A 24,126-nucleotide genomic window follows, 5' to 3' on the forward strand; every position below is an offset into this window, starting at 1 on the left:
TTTTTTTTCTTTAACATTTTCTGGTTTCACTGGAGTCCTAACAGTCTTTTACCTAACATTTTCTGGTTTCACTGGAGTCCTACAGAAACAGTTTTCCACCAGCACTTTTATCTTTCTCTTTCCTCTTTCATTCAGTACCACAGTAAACTAGTGGCAATAATTCTGAGTATAAGACAACCATCTTGGGAAATAGTATTCAAAAGGCTGCTCTATGTTAAGACATTCTCTTCAGGTCTGTTCTGGAATGTGGACACCAGCCACACGCTGGTGCACTCCTTCCCCAGGACATCCTGACTACGCACAATAGCACTGACAACAATTGAACTAAGTGCTGTTTCCAAGCATGGAAATTTTACTATCTATAGACACAAATTTCCATATCTAAGTAAAGTTAAATGGCACTAGTAAACATTCTACTTGAAAACAAATTTGGTTACTAAGCACATTTTTAAAAGGCACAAAACAAGCTGCCCCTGTTTCCTACTTAAAATTGTCTACAGCACTTTTTCCATCCTAGTGCTTCAAATAGAAAAAGGAAACCACACAAACAGGAAAAGTCTTAAGTCAGAAAAGAAGTGTGTGTGAGTGATGGGGGGAGGAGGCAGGGAAATGGGGGATGAAGGCTACATTTTTATTGAAAGGTTTTTATTTCCTTTTTGCCTTCTCCCTGGCACTGCTTCTTGCTTTTCAGAATATGTGCATTTCAGCACCCTCACCAAGGTCTTCGCACCCAGAGTTCACGCACACACACACACACACACACACACACACACACACACACACACACACGGCACCTACGCTACAACATCACCCTTGCCAGCACGGCAGCTCAGTTGGTGGCCGCACCTCCTTGTCAGACTTCTGGACTGGCAGTCTCTCCTTCTGGTGAGCCTCCCTTTACCTCTGATGGGCAGCTGGCTGTGCCACTCTGGTGCCACCACTTTTTATAGTGCCAATACTGGAAGCCACGATCTCTGTCAGTGGCATTTTACTCTGCTGAGCACTTCTTAAAACCCACACCTCTGAAACTCCATGACCCGTCTCTTCCTGCAGGCCGATGCTCCTCCAGTCTGTGTATCTTCTCTGAGCCCGGTTTCCTGTCAACCCTCCATCTTCCTTCCCTTACAAATCCACATCTTCAACACCTCCTGACAAACGCTTGACACCCCATCAGCTACCACATCCACCTTCTACCTCAAGCTCACATCTTCAATTCTTATCTAGTCCATTATTTCTCATAATTTCCCAATCTATCCAAAACTCCCTTCACTCTGTCTGTCCTTTATACTGTAGCCCAGAATGATTTTTAACAATTTCAGGTGGCTGTCATTACAGAGGCCAAAGTCCTGATTCTCAATTCTGTTTTGGCATTATATACACACATACACATACACATACATATATACATACACACACACCCCTCCCTCCACATATACCTGATAAAATTGCAATTTCCTTTTCATATACTAAACTGAGCCTTGTTTTTCTCCATCAGGAGTCACTACAAATGACCTTTTTCTAACACTACTGTTTTTACATAGCAAAAGATCCACAGACAGTAATAAACAACTTTAAAATGGGGTGAACTCATTAACAAACCTAAGCAAGAATTTTTACCATGCCTAACAGTTTTTTTACTTTTAAAAGAAAGAAATCTTTAGGTGTGAATTGGTGGGAATATTTATATATCAAAATATACAAAATTCTTTATTCTGACAAGTTCTACAATGCCGTGAGGGTGGCTATACAGTCAGTATGTACTGAGATGTAAATGTGTCCCTGGATCCTCTCTGCCCTCAGTACATCTTCCTTACCTTTTACTTTTGCAGTAAGGGCTTCTGCAGCATTGTGAAGATCTACAGAATTGAGGTTCTGATGCTTATTCATTATAGATTTTAAAACACGGAGAAGTTCATCCAGACGTATATGAATGGCTTCTTTAAAACATTCTTTAAAAGAAAAACAAAAATATTAAAAAATTAATTTACAATGCAAAGTTCTGTAAGTCTGAGTTACAAAGGGCATTATGATACTTTACATAAAAGCATTGGTTCCATGATTTCATCCTACTACACATCCATTTCTTTTTAACTGTTGTAATTACATACTGTTTTTAGCACTTCAGAAAGTTCTTTGCCACTTAATTCAGTAAGGGCTTCAGGGCCAGATATGGCGGTACAAGCTTTAATCCAAGCACTTGGAAGGTGGAGGCAGAAGACAAGGGAGTTCATGGTTATCCTCAGCTACACAGTGAGTCTGAGGCCACTACGTGTGGTGGTGCACGCGTTTAATCCCAGCACTCCTGAGGCAGAGGCAGGCAGATTTGAGTTCAAGGCCAGCCTAGTCTATAGAGTGAGTTCTGTGACAGCCAGGGCTACCCAGAGAAGCCCTGTCACAAAAGACAAACAAAAAACCAAAACCTAAAGAAGCAAACAAAAATAGGACTAGTGGAATGGATCAATGGGTAAAGGTAGGTGCACACTCTCAGAGCCTGGCAACCTGAACTCAATCTCTGGTACTACAGAAAGGTAGAAAAAGAGAATCAACTCCCTAAAGTTGTCTTCAGACCTCCAAATGTGTTTTGCAGCATAGTGGCACACACAAGTACACGCATGAACACATAATAATAATACTACTAATAATAATATGATAATGATGATGATGTTGAGGAAGAAGCAATAAAAAAGGATTTCGAAGGCTATCACAGTGTGGCCAAATTAACACTATTTTTTATTTTTCCTACTCTAAACATGCTCTTTGGACAACCCAAGGCAACTAAATAGACTTTTCACAACAAACTCAAAATCCCTAAAAAGTCTGATATATTAACCAATTTTTTAAAAAAATTAAGCTTCCACATTAGAAATGGTTCTCTGCATTAATATTAGTTATCAGAAACCAACAACCCACAGGTATATGTTTAAGGAGAATCATTTGATCTGTACATTTAAAAACTGAGATATAATTTACTTACTATAAGATACACAGGTCTTTAGTGAGAGTTGTTAATGATGAAAAATTGGGTGAACATTTAAGGAAATCTAGACTTCTACCTATTCTTGCAACGGATCCAGCAGGCACAGTAGTACTTTCTGGGGCCAACCTAGCCCAGTCCACTTCTGGTCACAGTATGCAGATAGGAGTGTCACAGCCTCTGTGAGGTTGTGACCATGTAACTTCTCATCCAGACCAAAACCATTTTTAGTAAAAAGGGAGGGTACTGTCTATGATCACGCTAATGTGACCTACTTTTGGATCACCATCCTAAGCCAACCTGAATGTGTACAATACTACTTTTAAAACTGTGAAATAATGCTCAAAAGTTTGAAAAAACAAGCACCTTAAATATTATATTCTGAAAGATTTTTCCTTCTATAACTTTTCATAGCACTAATGCTCAGTAACATTTAGCATTTATTAAGAAGTGCTTAGTATAGATTAGGCATGCTTAAAAATACTTAAGAGATGCTGGGTGGTGGTGGCACACACCTTTAATCCTGCACTTGGGAGGCAGAGGCAGGTGGATCTCTGAGTTTAAGGTCAGGCTGGTCTACATAGTGAGTTCTAGAGTATCAAGGAATACACAGAGAAACTCTGTCTTAAAATGACCCCAACTCCAAAACAATATTTAAAGGAAATACTATTTCAAAATACTTATTACTGTCTCATTTAATGTTCTACAATCTTATCAGGTAGACAATCAAAAAACATTATGCAAATGAGAAGATTAAAACACACCAAATTTATCAATTATTACACTGTAGAGCCAAAATTTGAACCCAGAATATATAATTCCAGAATTCAAGCTTACTGTTATACCACCTCAATTGAATAGCTTTAAAAACAACAAAAATTAGAAAGCCAGTTATTTCATAATTATGCAAATATTTTAATAACCATAAAAAACTGTAAAAACATTCTCCCACCTCCAGCAAATATTCCCCTTACTGACAGCACTATCAAGAAAGAAATGAGCAATGAGGGCTTGTCTGTTAAGGGGTGGTCCCAGGGTGGCACCTCTGGAAAGAACACAGCCTTTAGGAGGAAGTACTAGGGAAGACCACTGTGCGACCCCAGACCTTTCTCTCTGCTGCGGAGCACGTGATGTGATGACACGAGCAATTGTCCCTTACCATACTCCCACCATCATGTGCTGCATCACATGCCAAAGCCGTGGGGTAAATGATTACCCGCTGTAACTCCAAACCCAGGATTCTCTTTAAGAGTTAACTGCAATACATGCCCTACAAGGGGTTTCTTTGTTTTGTTTTAGTTCTGTAGCACAGCCCAGTAACTATCAGCATGAACGGTTTACCAACTTGAAATTCCTTTATTCCTACACAGGAAGCCCCTACAATTACTGAAGTTGTTCATAATCAACATTCAGAAAGGTAGTAAATGAGTTACTTAAAATACATTTCATAAAAACCTCAAATTGTACTCCAAATACTTGCAGTTCCCTATGATTTAGTATGGAGTTCTGAAAGTGTCTATACATCAATAAAAATGAATATAAAGGAAAGGCAAATCATGGAGATTCATACTAAGACATTAGCACATCCTAGTAATACTTCATCAGAGACATCACAAATCAGCAATTCCTCAACTGTCTGGACCATGAACTGTTCAAGAAAAAGTCACTTACACAAACATTCTTCCCATTAATAATAAAGCTACCTCAAATTCTTTTTATGAAGTAAAGGTCTCTTACCCTACTATGCAACGGACAACTTTTCAAAACGCCCAAGGAGCTTAAATGGTTCCTTTAAGCACCACCAATCATCTATCTCCCCTCTAAACAAAGAAAGTACAGCAAACAGACAAAAGAACTGTGGCAAGATCACTTGAAACAAAAGGCTGAGAGGGCTGCTGTGTGTGGTAGAAACCTACAGACTTGGATTAAAAAATTCAAGCCCGTTGCCACTTTGAAATGAAATGCTGGGCTTCACTGATCCATCATCAATGAAAGAGAACTAATAACAGTATCTCCTCTACCTACCTCTTAAGGTTGCTGTGAATATCCACTAATAATCATGAAACTGCCTTTTGTCCTTACACATACAAGTAAGATCCTTACCAGTAAATCCAAAAGCCATTCAAGCAAATGCCTTTGAAAACAGATATGCTTCACAGAGATTTATTTAGTAGCAAATATACATATAGCCTGGTCCCACAATATTTTGGCTTATAAAAAAGAAATAGTAAAGTTTGAATTTTAGTCTGTTGTAAAAACCAGTATTAGTAAATAACTTGGAAATCAAATAATCAGAATATATTGCATTAAAGTATTTTTGAACCTGTCTACTTACATTTACTACCACATAGTCCTAAACAACTAAATATAAGGCAACTTTGAATGCACCACACTATAAATATAATAGAAAGGAATTACAGATGCAAACGTAAGGAGGTTTATTTAATTGGTCTTAATACTAGTTTTCTGGAGTAGCAATGTTTGTGTGTTTACCCCTTTAACGTGACAAACTAAATTTTCAGTCATTGTTTCGCCCATTTTTGCCATTTACTTTTTTGCTACATTCAACTAATTAAGTGAAAATAGATTAGTCAGCTTGACTTTTTGGTTCTCAGGCAGTAACACAATTCCACAGTGTTTATACTGCAAACACTTCATGGAAATGCTTGAGTAAATACATGAAAAAAATCATAGTGCTTTCCTTGACTAAAAAAAGAAAACTAACCAGTTCATATATATATATGGTTTTGTTAATTCAGCTTGATCTCTCTAGGGAACAAAGTGAAAACAACAAAGGAAAAAAAGCATCAAAACTTATCAGAAGCAAACTTCTACTTTTTGCTGTAATCACTTCTGATACAGGTAACTGTGAACCCTGAGGAGCAGGGGCTTTCTTCAACTACTACCTGGAAGCTCTAAAAATAGTAACAGTTGACATTCTAAAGCACCTAACAGAGAGTTTTGCATGTAAGAACTCAATAAACAAGGATCCAGTGATGGAAGTGCCATTACCATCTTTTAGCAAGCAGTAACAGAGTTCTAGAGAAATGACTCCGTTCTTAACAGAAACATAGATAACTAGCAGGAAGCACACTGAGGGCTCTGCTGCAGAGAGCCTATCTACATTTGCAGCTGTTTTACCAGGATAGCATCCTGCTATATACCTAACCTTGAATTTGCCATCTCCCTGCCTCAGTCTCCCAAGTCCTGGGATTACAGGCATGTACCACACATCCAAGCTCTGAATCTTTATGACAGTTAAAGAAGTTATAGATTAACAACAGATAACCTGCAATACATGATTTATTGGGTTTTAACGTCCATCAAATATATAAGCTGTTACTATAAATACTGCTACATTCTATAAATTCATTCTAGGCAAGTGCAGAAGACCAAAAATCCCATAAGAACTGGTACAAATATAATAAATGAGCCATTTGTATTCCACTCTTCATTTCTTAGAGATTTATTTTACATGTTTTTGTCCCTAAGTCACACCCAATTAACATGCACATTAACTTCTCTTAGTGATACAGATTTGAAACTATGTTGAAAGATATTTACTCCTAGGAGATGGATATAGAGCAGAACACATGTAAGGGTAGCAGCTTAATGTTTCTAGTGTCTTACAAATTTGACAGACTGTGAGGTTGCAGTTGGCTACTGATGGTAAAGATGAAGAGTCTGAGAAAGATCTTACACATCCTCCTTACATTTCACATGGGGAAAAAAAATGTGAGTTAACCTACAAGTCAGGGTATCAATTGAAATGGCAAATTCATGCAGAATGTATCACAACACACCATGCTATTTAACATACTAACATTTACTTAATGACTGTTATTCAATAAAATTTTCTTTAGAAACTGTGTTACCTATTCTGACTATGACTGTCAAATCTAGAATCTAGGATTTGTTATAAGTCACCTTTTATGAGTTGTGTTTTTTACAAAATAAAATTGTGGTTTTAAGTTTTTGTTTTTCAAGACAGTGTTTCTCTGTATAGATCTAGATGTCCTGAACTCACTCTATAGACCAGGCTGGCCTAGAACTCACAGAGATCTGCCTGCCTCTGCCTTCCAAGTGCTGGGATAAAGGCATGAGTTACCACCATCTGGCTAAGTTTTAGGGTTTACTAAAATTAATTTTATAATTCATTTATGTTAGTGTTTTGCCTGATGTACATCTGTACACCTATGCCTGATGCTTTTAGAAGACAGCACTGGACCCTCTAGAATTGGAGTTAGAGATGGTTGAGAGCCACTGTATGGGTGCTGGGAATTGAGCATGGTTCTTCTGAAAGAATAAGTGTTGTTAACCACAGAGCCATCTCTCCAACCTCCAAAGGTTGTTTTTTGTTTGTTTTAGTAGTTTGTCCGACTCTCATAATGAATGTTGTTAATGGTTTTGTTTTTATTTTTCTGAGACAGGGTTTCTCGGTGTAGCCCCTGGCTGTGCTGGAACTCTCTCTGTCTGTGTCTGCTGCATCCCTAGTGCTACGTGTGCACCACCATGTCTGGCTTCACAATGAACTTATGTCTTCTTTCCCCGTCCATTTAGAAACAAAAGAAGGAAGGGGACGGGCAAGAAGGTGAAAGGGGGAGTGTGTATACTTGCAATCCAGTGCTTAGAGGCTCAGAAAAGAGTCTGAGCTTCAAAGGCCCCGTCTCAAACAAAACAGCTCAACCCAACACAACAAAAACGGGAAGAACAAAGTACCATAAATACAGTGGTAAACTCTGATTAAAATACATTTAAAATCGTGTTATATAAACAAAAGCAAAGTTACAAGAACAATCACAACTGTTTTTCCTACAAACATTTTATATCATTCTACACTTTCAAACATGAAGTAGCAGAAAAACTAGTCATTTTTTAGTATTCCTTCTATGTAATTACTTTAAAATTACTTAATAAAAGGCCGGTAAGATGACTTAGTAGTTAAGAGGTGTGCTGCTCTTTGCAGGGATTTGGGCTGGGTGCCCAGCACCCACATTAGGTAGCTCATAACTTCTACCACTTCAGCTCCAGGAGCATACTACACCCTCTCTCCTTTCTGCCCTATGTGAGCACTTACAACATGTGTTATACACATAGATGAAACAACTTTTGGGATTTGTATCACATATATGTTAATATGCAATTAAAACTACAAATCAGCAGGGTGGTCTACAGAGTGAGTTCCAGGACAGTCAAGGCTACACAGAGAAACCCTGTTTCAAAAAACCAAAACAAACAAATAAACAACATATAAATCTACACAATTAAGTACGTATGCATAAGTGAGTACCTTTAGCCTTTTAATATAAGATGCACAATTTATCATTATAATTATTCATAATGTACCTTAATGATACTAGATAGAAATCTCAAACTTAAAATTCCACACCTGCTACTTGTGTAAGACTACAGGAGAACCTCACCTTAGAGATAAGTGGTGGAAGGAAAATCAAACTCTAGCACTTATCTTAGAGTATGTATGGGTTCAGTCCTCAGATCTTTCACTTTAAGGAGCTGTCTAATTTTAAGTTTAGAGTCAGCTAGAGCATGTACAGATGAGAGATGGGGGAGGGGGAGGGGGAGGAGGGACAGAGAGAACATCAGAGTGAAACCACATATCTCCTATCTGTTAGGAACACAGAGGTCTTTGATAATTACTTATTTCTTCCAATTAGTTCCTCAACAACTAAAATAAGCATTGTAGTTCTACTTAGGAAACTAATGAAAATATGTTATAAAACTCACAAAGAAATCTGAGTCTTGGGGAAAGAGGGAATACGCTGTAAAATGTATCACAAAACTTGAAAACAAATAAACACATTGAACCATATTCAGCTTCAGTCTTCCTCCATCCCCTCGTCTTGTTCTACAGGCATTCACACACACATGTTCCTGTGTGGGGGTGCACATGCACATGAATGCTGTGTATGGAGGTCTCAAGTTGACCTGGGTATCTTCTGTGAGCTCTCTCCACTCTGAGGGCATCTTACTGAACACAGCTGACCAGTCAGCTTGTCCCTAGTGCTAGAAGTACTGGAGGCCATTGTGTCTGCCTGGCTTCCACATGGGTTCTGAGCATCCAAACTCTTATTCTCATACTTATGAGACAAGTACTGGATTCAAAGAATCACCATACTAGATGCTGTTTATTCATTTAAAAGAATAAACTAATTTAAAAGCTTTTGAGGTAGTAGTGATAATCTTTCCTCTTAAGTGCTAACTTTCTTACTAAAAGAATAATGTGCATACCAATCTTTAAATTAAATTTCACTGAATAAATCTACTTCTACACACACATTTTTTTGGGGTTTTGTTTTTCAAGACAGGGCTTCTCTGTGTAGCCCTGACGATCCTGGAACTCACACTGAAGAGCAGTCTGGCCTTGAACTCAGAGATCTGCCAGCCTCTGCCTCCTGAATGCTGGGATTAAAGGTGTAAATCACCACCACCTGACCTACATGAACCCTTTTATCTCAGAGTAGTCTCAGAGTAGTCTGTATCTTATACTTTTTTTTTTTTTCGAGACAGGTTTCTCTGCATTGTTTTGGAGCCTATCCTGGAACTCGCTCTGTAGACCAGGCCGGTCTCGAACTCAGAGATCTGCCTGCCTCTGCCTCCAGAGTGCTGGGATTAAAGGCGTGCGCCACCACCGCCCGGCCCTGTATCTTATAAGTACCTTTCTCTTCTTACTGAGGACTAGTGAGAATCTTCTTAGTCTCTGAACTATCTAATCACATATTGAAACTCATATTTTTAGATAAGAACTGATATAGGTTTATTAAAATACCATTTTAAATCTGTGAATCAAAGGAAAACTATATGTGGATTGGAAAGAATATAAATTTCCTAAGAAAAATAAATACCAATAGAAATTCTACTGCAACTCATTCATATTAACTAAAACGTACTAAATTGGAAACATTAAATTATACCCTACCATAACCTGAGCTAAATAACATATTATTTAGATAATCTTTAAAATCAACCAGTAATGGACTATATACCAAAAAGAACAAAAACAACAACTTAAAAGTAACATAGTTAAAAACAAGGCTTTATTATGAAGCCATACATCTTTGAGTAAATGGCAGGTGTGTCATTTTGTTGAGATGTGTTGTGAGTATAATAATGTGTTTAGGGCATCTTTCTAGCTTTACTGCCATCCAATCATCCATGGATCAAGCTATTAAAATACACAGGACTGTGAGGAATTTCTTTAATAATATATACACGATCTCATATAATATATGATAGCAAATGTAAGTACTAAAATTTTGAGCCTCTCATTTCAGTCCATTATTCTGGAAATTTCATGTTGAAAATTATAATTAAGTTAGAAAGAAAACAAATTCTATACAAACATAAGATGTGGTTTTAGAAAATAAGTGTTTCAGTTATATGCCCAAACATATTTATTGAAATCTGGTAAGTTCTATGAAGGCCCAAGAGGGTCATATAAACACCAGGGATTTCCCCCTCTGTGTCTGGAGATGCCACTGTGAACTGCTATTTATCACTAAAGAAGAGGGTGGCCTCTGGACCACTAATTGTCACTGACGCCAAATATGTATATTAGAGTGGCACTAATAGTTGGAAGACTTAAGTTCTCCAGCCAAGTCAGTGATATATAATCAAGCCTCATGTTTCATTACCCATTCTAATTAGGTAAGGAAATAAAATCTGTGCTTATTCCTTATTTCAAGAAGATTACAGGTCACCAAAACACAAGTTTATTAAAAAAAATTCACTGAATGTGAGTTTGGATTAAATATTGACAAAAATATAGATAAAAGAGTCAGCAATGTAAATTACAAATGTTAGTCTGCTTATCACAGATCAGTAAGAGCAATACTGTCATCAGGAGTGTTAAGACTCCAGTGTTGTCAAGTGAGCCATCGCAAAGCATACTCAAGTGCTTGAAACCCAAAGCGAATGTGTGTGCGCGTGCTCTTGTTCCCTCACACTTAACAGGGCTTTTATTATGTATTGTACTGTTATCTGACTGCAAAAACATTTACATTGTAAGCATTTAACATTGGGGGCAGTCATAAAATCAATAACAAAGAATGCCCTGTTCTTGTCACTGTATACATATTTATCCCGACTAGGCTGGCACTTTTTTTTTTTAACAAACTAGCCCGTAAGAATACTGAGAAAACAGTTGACAAACCTGAAAGAATAGCTTCTTTCAAATATAGTAACATATGGGAGAACTTCCTGATATCATTCACCAGTTCCTTGATGTATTCCGGATCAAAAATGGAGTTGGAACTTACGGACTTGAGCCCCATTTCAGAAGTTGCAATAGCAGCAGAGAGTTGGCCTGATGCCCAAACACGTTTTTTCTTTGCCTTTTTCTGTTTGTGAGCAATCATCCTCTCATTTACCAGTCAGAAAAACTGAAATCCTTAAGGGGACAAAAAACAAAAGAGAGGAGAAAAATACTGTATCAGCCAGGAAACATCATACTAGGTTTCACAAACAGCCCACACCCCCAACTCAGCATTCTAGTCTTAACATCTACAATTCTGACCACTATGATAAGCAAACCCTAGGATGTGCAAGCAACCTTTCTTTTCATTTCACACTGCAACTGAGGTTTAGAGGCTAAAATGCATATGTATTCTCAACTGATAACTGAAGTTAAAACCTAGATAGGCCTTAATGCCGAAATTTGTGCTCATAATTACTTGGTTTTAATTCTTTTAAAAAATAATTTATTTTTATTTTATGTGTATTGATATTTTGTCTGCATGTATGTCTGTGTTAAGGTTCCAGATCCCCTGGAGCTGGAGTTACAGACAGTTGTGAGCTGCCATAAAGGTGCTGGGCATTGAACTTGTGTCCTTTGGAAGAGTAGCTAGTGCTCTTAACTGCTGAGCCATCTCTCCAGCCCCAGGCTTTAATTCTTAAGATACGGTGTTTTTTTTTTTTTTAATTGTAAAGATACTTCTGAAACATCACTTAGTAGAAGGTCATATTTTCTCTTTGCAGACTTGTCTTCAAAATTAAAGATGAAATATATTTTGAGAGAAATGCTTCTCAAATCTTCATCTCCCACTTACTGTATGACCTCACAAGCTGTTAAATCATTTCTTCACTGTGCTATGCCTACTTATGGAGAAGATACAGACCACACCTGCACCAGAGATTACTATCAGAGTCAGATTAGAGAACGATACACAAGTGTCCAGTCAGCACACTTGCTCAATTAGAGTAATTTTCTGAGAATGCATATACATGCACATGTATCTAGCTAGCTTATCAAAACTTGTCAAGAATATTTCTTTGTTGAAAGAAGCTCAAAGAATGAATGTCCAGTAATCTTACATACCATGACATGGCAAATAAATTTGTGATTATGAAATTAATTTTTTTGTAATTTCAGGATGATATAGTAAAGGGGCAATATTTGGTATAAGAAAAAAATTTACACCAAATATGTAATTCCATATGTGTAACATATACAATTAACTTACAGGCTTATATGAAGAGATCGCAAAACAAAAAGGGCTTTCTGTTAAGACATCTAATCCCAATCTATTGGAACTCAAAATGTTTTGTTTTTTGATACAATTGTTCCAGAATTGAAAGTCCTAATAAAGGACTTGAAATCACAAAGGAAACAACAGAGATGAGAGAAGGCTGGGTGGTGGTGGAGCCTTTAATCCCAGCACTCCTGAGGAAAAGGCAGGAAGATCTCTGTGAGATCAAGGCCAGCCTGGACAATATAGCCAAGACTATGTAGAGAGACCCTGTCTCATTAAAAAAAAAGGAATTAAATTATTTCAAACATCATTAAAAAGTTTTCCAAAAATGCTGTATTTGGATACTTCCAGAATGATAGAACTGAGAATCCCCATGTAATAAACAGAAGAAAGTTTCATGTAATAATCTTTGTTATATGTAAGATAAATTGTTTTTCACACCACATCAGCATAATAGATTTTTGTTAATTCCCAATTACAATTCCCTATCTACCCACTCTTACTTACTGCTACTACACTTATGACCTACCATTATTTCTTATTAAGCTACTATACTAATTTCCTAAGGATTTTTCTACTTCCATTTCTGATACATGAACCGCTAAAACACATGACTCTTAGATTTCCTTCTTTGCTCAATACTTTCAAAATGACAGGTAAATGCCATGGTCTATGAGGCTCAAAATGACAGCTGGCTCCCACCTGCCTCTGCAAAATCATCTGGACTCACATCTCGCCACACACACCCTTTTCATTTTCAGTTTGTTTACTATAACCCACAACATGAAGTACAACTAGTACACACACATTGAGTACATCGTTTTGTATATAGTGGATATACAAATGCATTTGTTTCGAGAAACACATATTCTAAGTCCCATGTGATATGTTTATATATTCTTATTCTATTTCATGTTTTATTTACTTTTATTAGTATTTACTTTCAGTTATGTGTATGTGTGTGTGCGTGCATACATACATGCATGTATACATACATACATACACACGTATATATGAGTATAGATACCCAAGTAGGCCTAGATTCCCATGGAGCAGAAGTTACAGGCAATGCTGCCTGACATGGCTACTGGAAACCAAACTTAGTTCTTCTACAAGAGAAGTTTGTTCTCTTAGGCCCTGAGCTATCTCTAGTTCAACCCTAGTTCATCTTTTTAGCTGAGGGTTCTGAGGTTTTATTTGCCTAGACATTCCTTCCTCCTTGGTTTACTTTCTCTGTCAGCTCAAAAAAATCACTGTCAAAAGAAATCTTCCTATAGTACTGGCACCCTTTATCACCACCACCATACCAAGCAGACTCTCCCGTAGTCCTCCTACAGTATCTGAAATCTTTACCTTATATTTACTATAGTTCAAATAGATGCCTTATCCAATGATTCCTTGTCTAGTCTACAAGTGAGACCATAACTGTTTGCTAACTTCATATTCTTTGTTCATACCACAGTAAGCCTATTAGGGATGGCTTATTTTGAACTATCTGCAAGATGAAAGAATTAGCAAGAATAGTAATGAATAGGCTTATAAGCTTACTGTAACAACTCTACAGGAAATTAACTATGTTATAATATAAGGGAAAAATCACTTAAAATTCTATCCCTAAAGTATTCTCAAAAAGAAGCATATGAAATTATATTAAGGAACAAGATTAAATAAAACAAAAATCAAAGTTGTATTTCTTTTATTTCGTTTTGTTTTTCCAAGACAGGGTTTCTCTGTGTAGCCCTGGCTGTCCTGGAGCTTGTACTGCAGAACAAGCTGTCCTTGAACTCACAGAGATCCACCTGCCTCTGCCTCCTGAGTGCTGGGATTAAAGGCTCGAAAGTTCCATTTCTATTATTACTTTTTCTGATTATGTAAATAGGATGCCTCATTACTTTTTAATAGTTTTAAAGATTTCTTTACTCAATGCCTTTTATCAATTTCACATTACTTATGCATATACTTTTTAATACTTAAACTAGCTTTAAATCTCAAATTATTCCTTAAGTGTATAATTTCCAAAATGAACCCAGGACAATTTTTGGTTACTAATGTGAAAGTATCTTGTTTCAACTAACAAGAATACATAAAATAACACTCAAGTAAATTGTTTGGGCAGATCTTTTATGCATCACTGAGAAGGCTACTGCCTACCAAACTTTTATCATCTTTGCAGTTTACATAATAAAGTCTTTCTATTTATTTATAGAGCCTTTAAATTTAGTAAACTAGACAATTAGTCACAGTCACTAATAAAGACTTAAAGAATTAAAAGACGTAACAAGTTTAAAAAACGATTCATGAGTAAAAAGAACAGAACAATTTGTGTCAAATTAGCAACTCAAAGTTGTAAACCCTCTTTCAAAAAGGCTTCTAAGTTTTAGACCAGACTTAGAAAATCTGTTAACACACAATCAAACACACATAGGGGGCCTGAAATATGCATTACACTAAATGTACTATTTTTAGAAAGTTTTTATAATTTTTCTTGCGTTTAAAACTTTAAAAGGGGCAACATTACAATTGAAAAGACATCTAAAATTAAAATCACACTTTCATAATTAAACTAAGACAATGAGAAAGTCTGGAAAATATACACTTTGCAAGATCCTATATACTACTTTCCCATGCGCCAAATGAATATTCTCTGGTTAGTGGTAATATAAGGTATAGTTAATAACAGATTGCAACTGGTAATTTAATTAAATTAGATAGTAATACATGAAAAGTACTTAGCACAGTGCATGGCATGAAGAGTCAGTAATTGTGAGCTATTATTCTATTATTACTAGAGTACTTTATTGTGGGAAATTGTTCTTAAGCATATTTAAGTAAGTAATAAACAAGCTGTGGCTTCGTAAGTCTATAGACTGTAAACAAGAGATATAGGACTAGAAACAATTCCAAAAGCTTAACTGATTTCATGGAAACCTAGTAAATGCTTCCAAGTGAAGTTTGAACTGTGTGCACACAGACTACTGAACGAAATACTTGTGAAGCGGATCCTCATCTCTTCCAACTCCAAGCCATAAACATTAGAAACTGCATTATCTATGTCTGAAAGAATTTTATAGCAAGTAGAAAATGAATATACAAAACCTACTTTGTATACTCTAAGCTCTACATCATATGTGCATGACAAATAGAGATTCAGACACAGTGGGAACGCTCTGCCTGTCAAGCAGACCTGGGTCCAACCAACCATTAGGGAAAAAAATGTGCACGCAAATCTCCTAAACTCCCAAATGGTGACTCTTACACAACTTCAGCAGTCCATGTCAATCAAAATGCCCTCACACACTCCATAATGTATATGATAGAACAGAGAGCTAACTGTAATGTAAGACTGCCCCAAATATCTATATAGTTCTTACTACTCAAACTTCAGAAATCTGCTATTTCACCATAACTTCTGAGTTTGTGAGAATCTATTCAAAGACATTGAAAAAAAAAACCCCACAGGAGTCAAGTCTAAAGGTCTTTAATTATACTTTAAAAGCATGCTACAAAAAACGGAATAGGAACGTGTCAGAAACAGCTTTACCCTTAATAATTTCTGAAGACATATAACATATACATTTCATTATTGTGCAGTTTGAAGCCAGCATAATTAAAAAAATAAGAATTTTAAAAAGGTGGGGGGTGGGAGAATATGGGGAGGAATTTAAAAAAAAAAAGCTGCCCTGCCTCCCATGCCTCCAGAATGTTTAGCATTCCTGGCAGGGAAGACTCACTTCTGACCAGCCAAAACTACTCAACACCAAAGCGTACGTTCCCCATCCCTAACTTAAAGACAGAGGAAATAATAGAGAAACGAAAGGGACGGTAAACATTGATAGCGACAGACAAAGGACACAACAGACAAGAGATACAGGCACAGAGTCAAAAGTCTTAGCAGGTGACGTCCTGTTCTCCAAAAACGTGTTTGGTGAATTCTTTCAAGGGAGAAAAACTGATAAGCACAAACTGTCATGAGCCACTAGAATTCCGCCTTCAAAATCCTCAATTCTGAGCATGCACCCCCTAAAACGCTTTAAAATTAAAGCCACCAAACCTCCAAACATATCCAAAGCAGAATTAGAATACACCACGACATTGGGGAGCGCTCAAAAAGAAAAACCCCCTCTAAACACAAAACAGATGAGAGCAATATGCACGATGGGACGCATAAAATACTTGGAACTAAGCACCCAACTGGAGTGAGAATTGCAGGAGCGTTGGCGGGAGCAGACTGCACAAGAGCAGGGATTCTGGGGCAAGGGCGCCTAGTTTTAAGCCTTGATACTGTCAACCACCACTCTGTTACGACAGCTTTTAACCTTACCTTCCCTGTGTGTAAAATGAGTTGAAGGGTAATGGACCTGTCCCGAGAGTTAAAGGATTTACAAGGTGTGAAGTTTTAGTACTTGGGAAGGGAAAAATACGCTAACTGCGCCTTTACTTGGAACCCCGGCTGCTCACGCCCGCAGGTCGGTGCTCACGGTCCAGGTCCGAACTCAAATATTCGAACCCAGACTAGACAACAACTCATAGGAACCCCAACCCAGCAGCCTCAAAGGGAACGAGCACCACCGCCCCTCACTCACCCCGGGGCTCCATCCTGTATCCCCCGCGCCGACTCCGGACGATTTCTCACGGCCTTGCGGCGGCCGCCTAGAACTGAAACTTGCTGCCTCCATCCCCCATGCCGGGCTGAGGCAACACTGCAGCCAAGCAGCTGCAGAAGTGGTGCTCCGCCCTGGCCCCACCCTCATCCCGCCTCAGCCCAACCCCTGGAGCCCAGCCCATTGGCTTACACGCGCCGGGGGCGGGGCCAGCGTACACAGCAGGCAGAGGAGCCCAGGGTGAGAAGTTTTTGACCTGACAGGATCTCCTCATAAGAGACAGTGCTTAGGAAAAGTCACCTGAGAACTGGATTTGCCTGAGAACGTTCTTGGATGATGAATCTGTATTTCCTGGACCACTCTCATCCTCCATCGTCAAACCCCAAGTGATAAAAGCGGGAGACGAAGGCTCACAGGTAATGAGTAACACAGTCTAGCCTGTTAAAAGGAATGAACTACAAACTGGAGAGCCGTGGTGGCTCACACCTTTCATCCCAGTACTTGGGAGGCAGAGTTTGAGGCCAGCCTGGTCTACAGAACGCGTTTCAGGACTGATACTGAGAGAAACTCTGTGTGTTATACAGAGAAATCTGTCTCAAAAACCCCAAAGCAATACAGCAGGGTCCCCAGAATATAAGGGCTCTTGAGTTCGCCACAGAGAGGAAAACATGAGAGGGTACCTGTGGGAATAGTGGGGACGTAGAGAAATGACCACATATGGGAGAAAAAGGATGGAGGGCAGCATGAGGAGAGGTGGAAAGAAACCATGGGTGTAGACTTAAAAGCAACAAAAGCCAGAGGAGAAACAAGCAAAGGCACAAGGAAGAAAAGAGAGGGACCCAAGGAGACCAGAAAATAAGAGGGGAATGCCATACGGCAAACAAGTGAGGCACTGAGACAAGAGAAACTTCCGGAAAAGAGACACTTACTGTCTTCCAATTATTACAAGAAACACAGTCCCTTTGGTGTAACTTGGGGAAAAAGATGGAATTGACTGGCTGCTTTAGATCCACACTAAATTTTTAAGATCCACACAAATGTATCTCCTTTTACCTGCAACACTACCAAGTTTATGCCACAAGCATTCAGAAACCTCAAAACCAAACTACCTTCTAGTTGCATTGGGGAAAAAATGTACTCAAGCCTTTCAGCATGCAAAGTGATGATCTGAATCTTTAAAGCAAGCTAAGAGGAAAGGTGTCCTCAAGAATAAAGGGAGCTAGGATGGAGCAATTATAGTTAAAAGCACATGTTTGGGGAGGAGATGTTAGGAAGTCCTTTCACTACCCAAATACCCTCTAAATTTGTTTTAAAATATATTCAATTCTCTTTGTGCTTATCTGCCATTCCACTAAGAAGTCTGAGCTGAGCTTGGTGGCACACTCCTGTAATCCTAGCATTTAGGAGATAAAGGCAGGTGGATGCAGAGTCCAAAGCCAGTCTCTGCTACCTGAGTTCCAGGCCGGTCGAGGCTACATAAGAGCACATCTCACTGACTTCCCACCGCTCACCTCCGCTGCAACCCACAAAAAAGACTGTGTTCTGATTAAAATGCACCTGATTTTGTCATTGAACAATAAGATGAACAAGTATCTGGTAGAGAGAAAGGGGCACAAGGAGTCAGGAGAGAGACAGGAGAAGTGTAAGGAGTGAGAAAGACAGCAACTGTGGAAGGAAGGGTGAGGAAAAGACGAGAGGGAATGAAAAACTATGATAGAATTGGAGGTAAGGAATCTAGAATAGAAACACTACTTACTGCTTGACTCTTTAACAGCTAGAGAGGAAGGATGCCTAGAGTGGGGGGGGGGTGAAGTCAATGCAGACTTTGAGTTGTTACCTAGCAAAGACAAGTTGAGAACAGAGGCACTCCATGGTCATTTAGTGCCACAGCTTTTTGTTTTTGTTTTTCATATTTAATTTTTTAAAATGTACTCAAAAGCTCCAAATTTAACTGTATCAAAATTGAATGCAGTAATAATATCTAAGACACATAAATTCCCGTAAACATCACTGGAGAAGAATAATGCAGCATGAACAACTCATGGAGCCACAGGCCACAGGCCACTCAAAACTGAAGGGTACCAACAGGAGAGGAAAGGAATCTCAAGACCAAGGATATCAAGAGAAGAAAGTATGTGTTTTCAAAGTAGAATTCCAGCTGGGTGGTAGTGCATGCCTTTAATCCCAGCTCTCTGGAGGCAGAGGCAGAGGATCTCTGTGAGTTCATGGTCAGCCTGGTCTACAGAGTGAGTTTCAGGACAGCCAGGGCTACATAGAGAAACCCTGTCGTGAAAACCCACAAAAAGAGAAGTATGTGGCTCTATGTGACCTGAGTGGTTGTTTACATTTTCTAATTTTCTACAGTAGTTCTGACTCTAACTATCCCTACTTTTATCCAAACAGCTAACTACTGTCCACAGAAGAATGGACAGAAGAAATCAATGAATATCAGATGGTTACATATAGGGTTCATGGAAAATTCTGATACCTTACTATCTTAATCCTTCAATTGTCTAACATATATTAGCTACCATTCTTCACCAAAGGATATTTGCAAATACTCATTTTAAAAAAGCTAATTTTTAAGTTAAAAGGATTATCTTATAAATCTTTCCTGGTCTACATTTTTGTTTTTTGGTGTTTTTTTTTTTGTTTTGTTTTGTTTTTGTTTGTTTTTGAGACAGGGTTTCTCTGTGTAGCTTTGGAGCTTGTCCTGGAACTTGCTCTGTAGACCAGACTGGCCTTAAACTCACAAAGATCATCCACCTGTCTCTGTCTCTTGAGTGCTGGGTTTAAAGGCATATTTCACCACTGCCCCGTACCCTGGTTTACATTTTAAAGCAACTTTATGCTACACAAATAAGTTTAAGCATAAAAAGCACAATACTGAAATGATACTTTTCTACATAAAATTATTGGTTTATAATAAAATTATAAAACCCACCTCTCAAAAGTAAAAGCCATTTTTGGATCTACCGCAGAAATTTAACATTTCAAATTGTTCAACAAGCTGCAGAAAAACATTCTGTAAGCAACCTATAATTGGAAAACAAATTTCTTGTGTTTCTACCATTCTCTGTTATGATTGTTTCTAGCATTTTTCTCTTCTCAAATGGTAATTCACTCTCTTTAGTTGTCTGTGAATCACCCCCTGTGAAGCATCAACTTACAAATTTCTAATTTTTTTTAGACATTCTCTTCAGAATGTCTAGGGTACCATGATGAATAATTATATTCCTATCTAAAATGGTGATATCACCCAAGTGCTAGTTTTGTTAAGCAGATGTTTCCACATTCCTGATGTAGGTCGTGTACTTTAGGCAGCCTCTATTTTTCAGGACGGAGTATGGCCCTTAAAAGCACTTGACATCTGGAGACATTTTTATTTTTGGTCATCACAACTGAGGAAGGGGTTCTACTGACATCTAGTGGGTGAAGGCCATGGACATGCTAAATACCTTCAAGCATAGAACAGCCCACTCGAACAGTTAGCTAGCCTCCAAAGGTCACTATCCCTTACTCTAGATCCAATTGCTCTATACTTACACTTCATAAGATGTAAAACAGAAAAATTATATCATGGTATGCCCTCAGCAAAACCTGGACTGAGTCAACTCAGTTTCTTCAACAAAAGTTACAAGAAAACAGATATGAAGAAAAATGTCTAGATTAAAAAGCCTTAAAAGAGGGCCAGGGGTAGTAGTGCACGCAGGTTGTTCTGTGAGTTCAAGGTCAGCTTGATCTGCACAGTGAGACACTATTCACAGGAAAAGAAATCCTCAAAAGATAAAGTACAAGAATAAAGATCAACAAATTAGTCCATTCACTGTAGTAAACAACTAGAAGTGTGTGTGTGTGGGGGGCACACTACACAGAGCAAGGGTAGTTTTTGAGAGATGGAATCACAAACCAATAAAAGAAATTCTACAATGTCTGAACTTTGAATGAAGTAGACTCTACCATCTGCTAATTTATAATGGGGTAAACAGAACAATCTCCTAACTTAGGCCTTCATGGCACATTCTAGACCTTAGCAAATGAAAGGAGAAGCCCAGCAGAATAAGGCTCTCTTGCTAAACTGAGAGGAGTACCATCCTAGTTCCCGTGTGGAGAAATAGGAAGGAGGACTCTCTGGCCTGCATAGGGGATTCCTTAGTTCTCTCTGAATACCAAGCTGCCCTCTCAGGACAAAATTCCACAAAGGTGCTAAGAACTTCAGGAGAGCTGGCATACTGAGTCTCTTTATTGTCTAGAGAAGAGAATGACCTACTGAAAACTCAAAGGGAGATCTAGAAGGCCATGCATGCATGCCTTTTAGTTCATCTAACTCCGCCCTAATGAAACTTCAAAACAAGGACATTTTGTTTGTTTGTTTGTTTGTTTGTTTTGGTTTTCAAGACAGGGTCTCTCTGTGTAGCCCTGGCTGTTCTGGAACTCACTCTGTAGACCCAGACTGACCTCAAACTCAAAGAGATCCTCCTGCCTCTGCTTCATGAGTGCTGGGATTAAAGGCACTTGCCTGCCCAGCAATAAGCACATTTTTAAAAAGCTATTGTTTAAAACTTAATAATATGTTGTAGCATTTACAATGAATGAAGAAGTAAAATGATGTAAAGAAGGGAAATTAAAATTGACAATACGTCTTATATATCAAATAACAGTGTTATTTGAAGGTGTAAATTTAAAGTGTGTATTAAAAACTCCAGAAGTATAACTAATAAGCTAATAGTTCTTATAAGCAGAATTTTAAAAACTTAATCCAAAAGAAAGAGAAGAAAAGAAACCATAACAGATGGGACAAATAAAAAGCATCAATTAAAAACAACATTAAATATTATCCCAAGGAAAGCAAAATGTGGGCTAGAAGCATAGCTTACAAGCAAAGTACTTGCCTGGCATGGATGAGACCATGGAAGATTTAACTAAAGGAAAATAGCTGGGGTGAGGTGAGCCAGATTCTCAAATTAAGTAAAGTAACAAGATCTAACTATATACTGCCAACAACAGATCTGAAATATAAAGACATATATATTGAAAGACAAAAAACAGAAAGAGACAACATCCAAATACTAATTACAACAAAGCAGAAGTGATTCTTATGACAACAGACAAGGAATTCTACCAAACATAAAATGCACTATTTAATGGTAATTAAATAATAATAAAAAAACCATTTCATCATAAAGCTGTAAAGGGATATATACCTATAATAAACTCTAGGACACATGAGACTTTAACTAAAGATACATTTAACTAAACTTACAGCAATGTTAAAATTCTAGCACTCTCTCTCAGTTATCTATACAATAAAACCATAAAATCTTTAGCGCAATAGAGGATCTGAAAAACAATATTAACAAATTTGATAAGACAGACTTTTTACAGAAAACTAAACCCCAAAATGGCAGAAGGAACATTATTACAGACCCAACAGATATTAAAGGACTACAAAGAATTTTATAGCAACTTTAAATTGAACAACTTCAAAGAAGCCTAAAAAAGAAACAGAAAATCGAAGTAGTCTTATACATGTTTAAAAACCTGAATTTATAATTTAAAACTTCCTGTAACAAAAACTATAAATCTACTGGGTTTTACTGATTAAAAAATTCTTTGAGCTGGGCGTTGGTGGTGCATGCCTTTAATCCCAGCACTGGGGAGGCAGAGGCAGGTGGATCTCTGTGAGTTCGAGACCAAGCCTGGTCTACCAAGCGAGTTCCAGGACAGCCTCCAAAACAATACAGAGAAACCCTGTCTCAAAAAAAAAAAAACAAAAAACAAAAAATAAACAAATAAAAACAACAACAAAATTCCTTGAACCAGAAGAAAATAATATATGCAAACGCTTACAAAAGTAAGGATCTTCCCAAATCTTTTTGAGGCAGGATTCTCCTGATATTAAAACCAAACAATGAGCTGGGCAGTGGTGGTGCACGTCTTTAATCCCAGCACTAGGGAGGTAGAGCAGGTGCATCTCTGTGAGTTCGAGCCCAGCTTGGTCTACAAAGCCAGTTCCAGGTCAGGCTCCAAAGCTATGCAGAGAAACCCTGACTCAAAAAACCAAACCAAAAAACAAAAACAAACAAACAAACAATAGTACCACAAAAAATTACAGATCAAATTCATTAAACACAGTATTTATTCATAAACTTTAACAATATCATAGCTAAAAATTTAACCTTCATTGGAAGAACTCGTGTGACCATTTCAAAAGATGCAAAAAAAGCAAGAATACTTTACCCATTCATGATCATTAAAAAGTCAGCAAAGTAAAACTAGAGGGGACTTTCTTCAACCTGATAAGATATTTCATAAAATGCCTGCAGCTACCATTACAGTAATGGTGAGAATACTGTTGTTAATCAAAGTTTAAAGCAGTACAGTAAAAACTAAAATGCATTCAGATTAAAAGAAAAGTAAACCACTTCACTCAGAGATGACAAATTTGTGTACCTAAAAGGAACATAAAAAAAATCTTAAGAATTTATTAGCTACTACATTTAATAGAACAAGATCAAAACACAAGTTAATAAATACATCACAATCAACTTTATAAGCCAACAGTTGAATAATGAAAATTTAAAAACCTGAATGCCATTTACAGTATCATCAAAAAAGACATTTCAGAGATAAGCTTAACAAAACTTGTCCTAAACTGGTAATAATGACACTCCACTGCTGGACTGGAGAGCCGATGGCACAGTGGTGAAGAAAGAGACTTGTCCTGTTTTTGCAGACAAACTGAGTTTGGTTCCCAGCACCAACATCTGGTGGTAGTTTAACAACTGCTTCTAACTCCAGCTCCAGGAGACCTGATATTCTCTGGCCTCCACAAGCACCAAACATATGTACACAAACAACACACATACAAATAATTTAAAATAAAAATAAATCTTAAAAAAAAAACCCACTACTGCAAGAAATCAAATAGTTGGCTAAACTTTCACAAGACTCAGTATTTAAAAAAAAATTTAAAAAGAGGCTCTCCTACTGTAGTCTAATGCTAGTCAAATTTAAAACATCAACTTGCAGAAGCGTGGTGGTGGCGCATGCCTTTACTTCC

The 24,126-nt window shown here is 37.7% G+C and overlaps 1 protein-coding gene across 6 annotated transcripts in view; it reads right to left on the reverse strand.

Moving 5' to 3' along the window:
* Arhgap29 (Rho GTPase activating protein 29) overlaps positions 1 to 24,126 on the reverse strand; it is a 64,334-nt gene that overhangs the window by 33,760 nt on the left and 6,448 nt on the right. For 2 of the 6 annotated variants that reach the window (XM_040751940.1, XM_040751938.1), the window contains exons 1-3: positions 17,046 to 17,171; positions 11,145 to 11,381; positions 1,815 to 1,949 (exon numbers count right to left, since the gene is read on the reverse strand). In XM_040751940.1, the coding sequence (XP_040607874.1) occupies positions 1,815 to 1,949; positions 11,145 to 11,349 (340 nt within the window). In that variant the 5' untranslated portion in view covers positions 11,350 to 11,381; positions 17,046 to 17,171. Of the gene's footprint in view, positions 1 to 1,814; positions 1,950 to 11,144; positions 11,383 to 17,045; positions 17,172 to 24,126 lie in introns of those variants that run through there. The other 4 variants (XM_040751939.1, XM_040751943.1, XM_040751944.1 and 1 more) reach the window with 4 other exon arrangements.

This window comes from Mesocricetus auratus, unplaced genomic scaffold, assembly GCF_017639785.1.
Source record: "Mesocricetus auratus isolate SY011 unplaced genomic scaffold, BCM_Maur_2.0 Super-Scaffold_100009, whole genome shotgun sequence".
Lineage (NCBI taxonomy): Eukaryota > Metazoa > Chordata > Mammalia > Rodentia > Cricetidae > Mesocricetus > Mesocricetus auratus.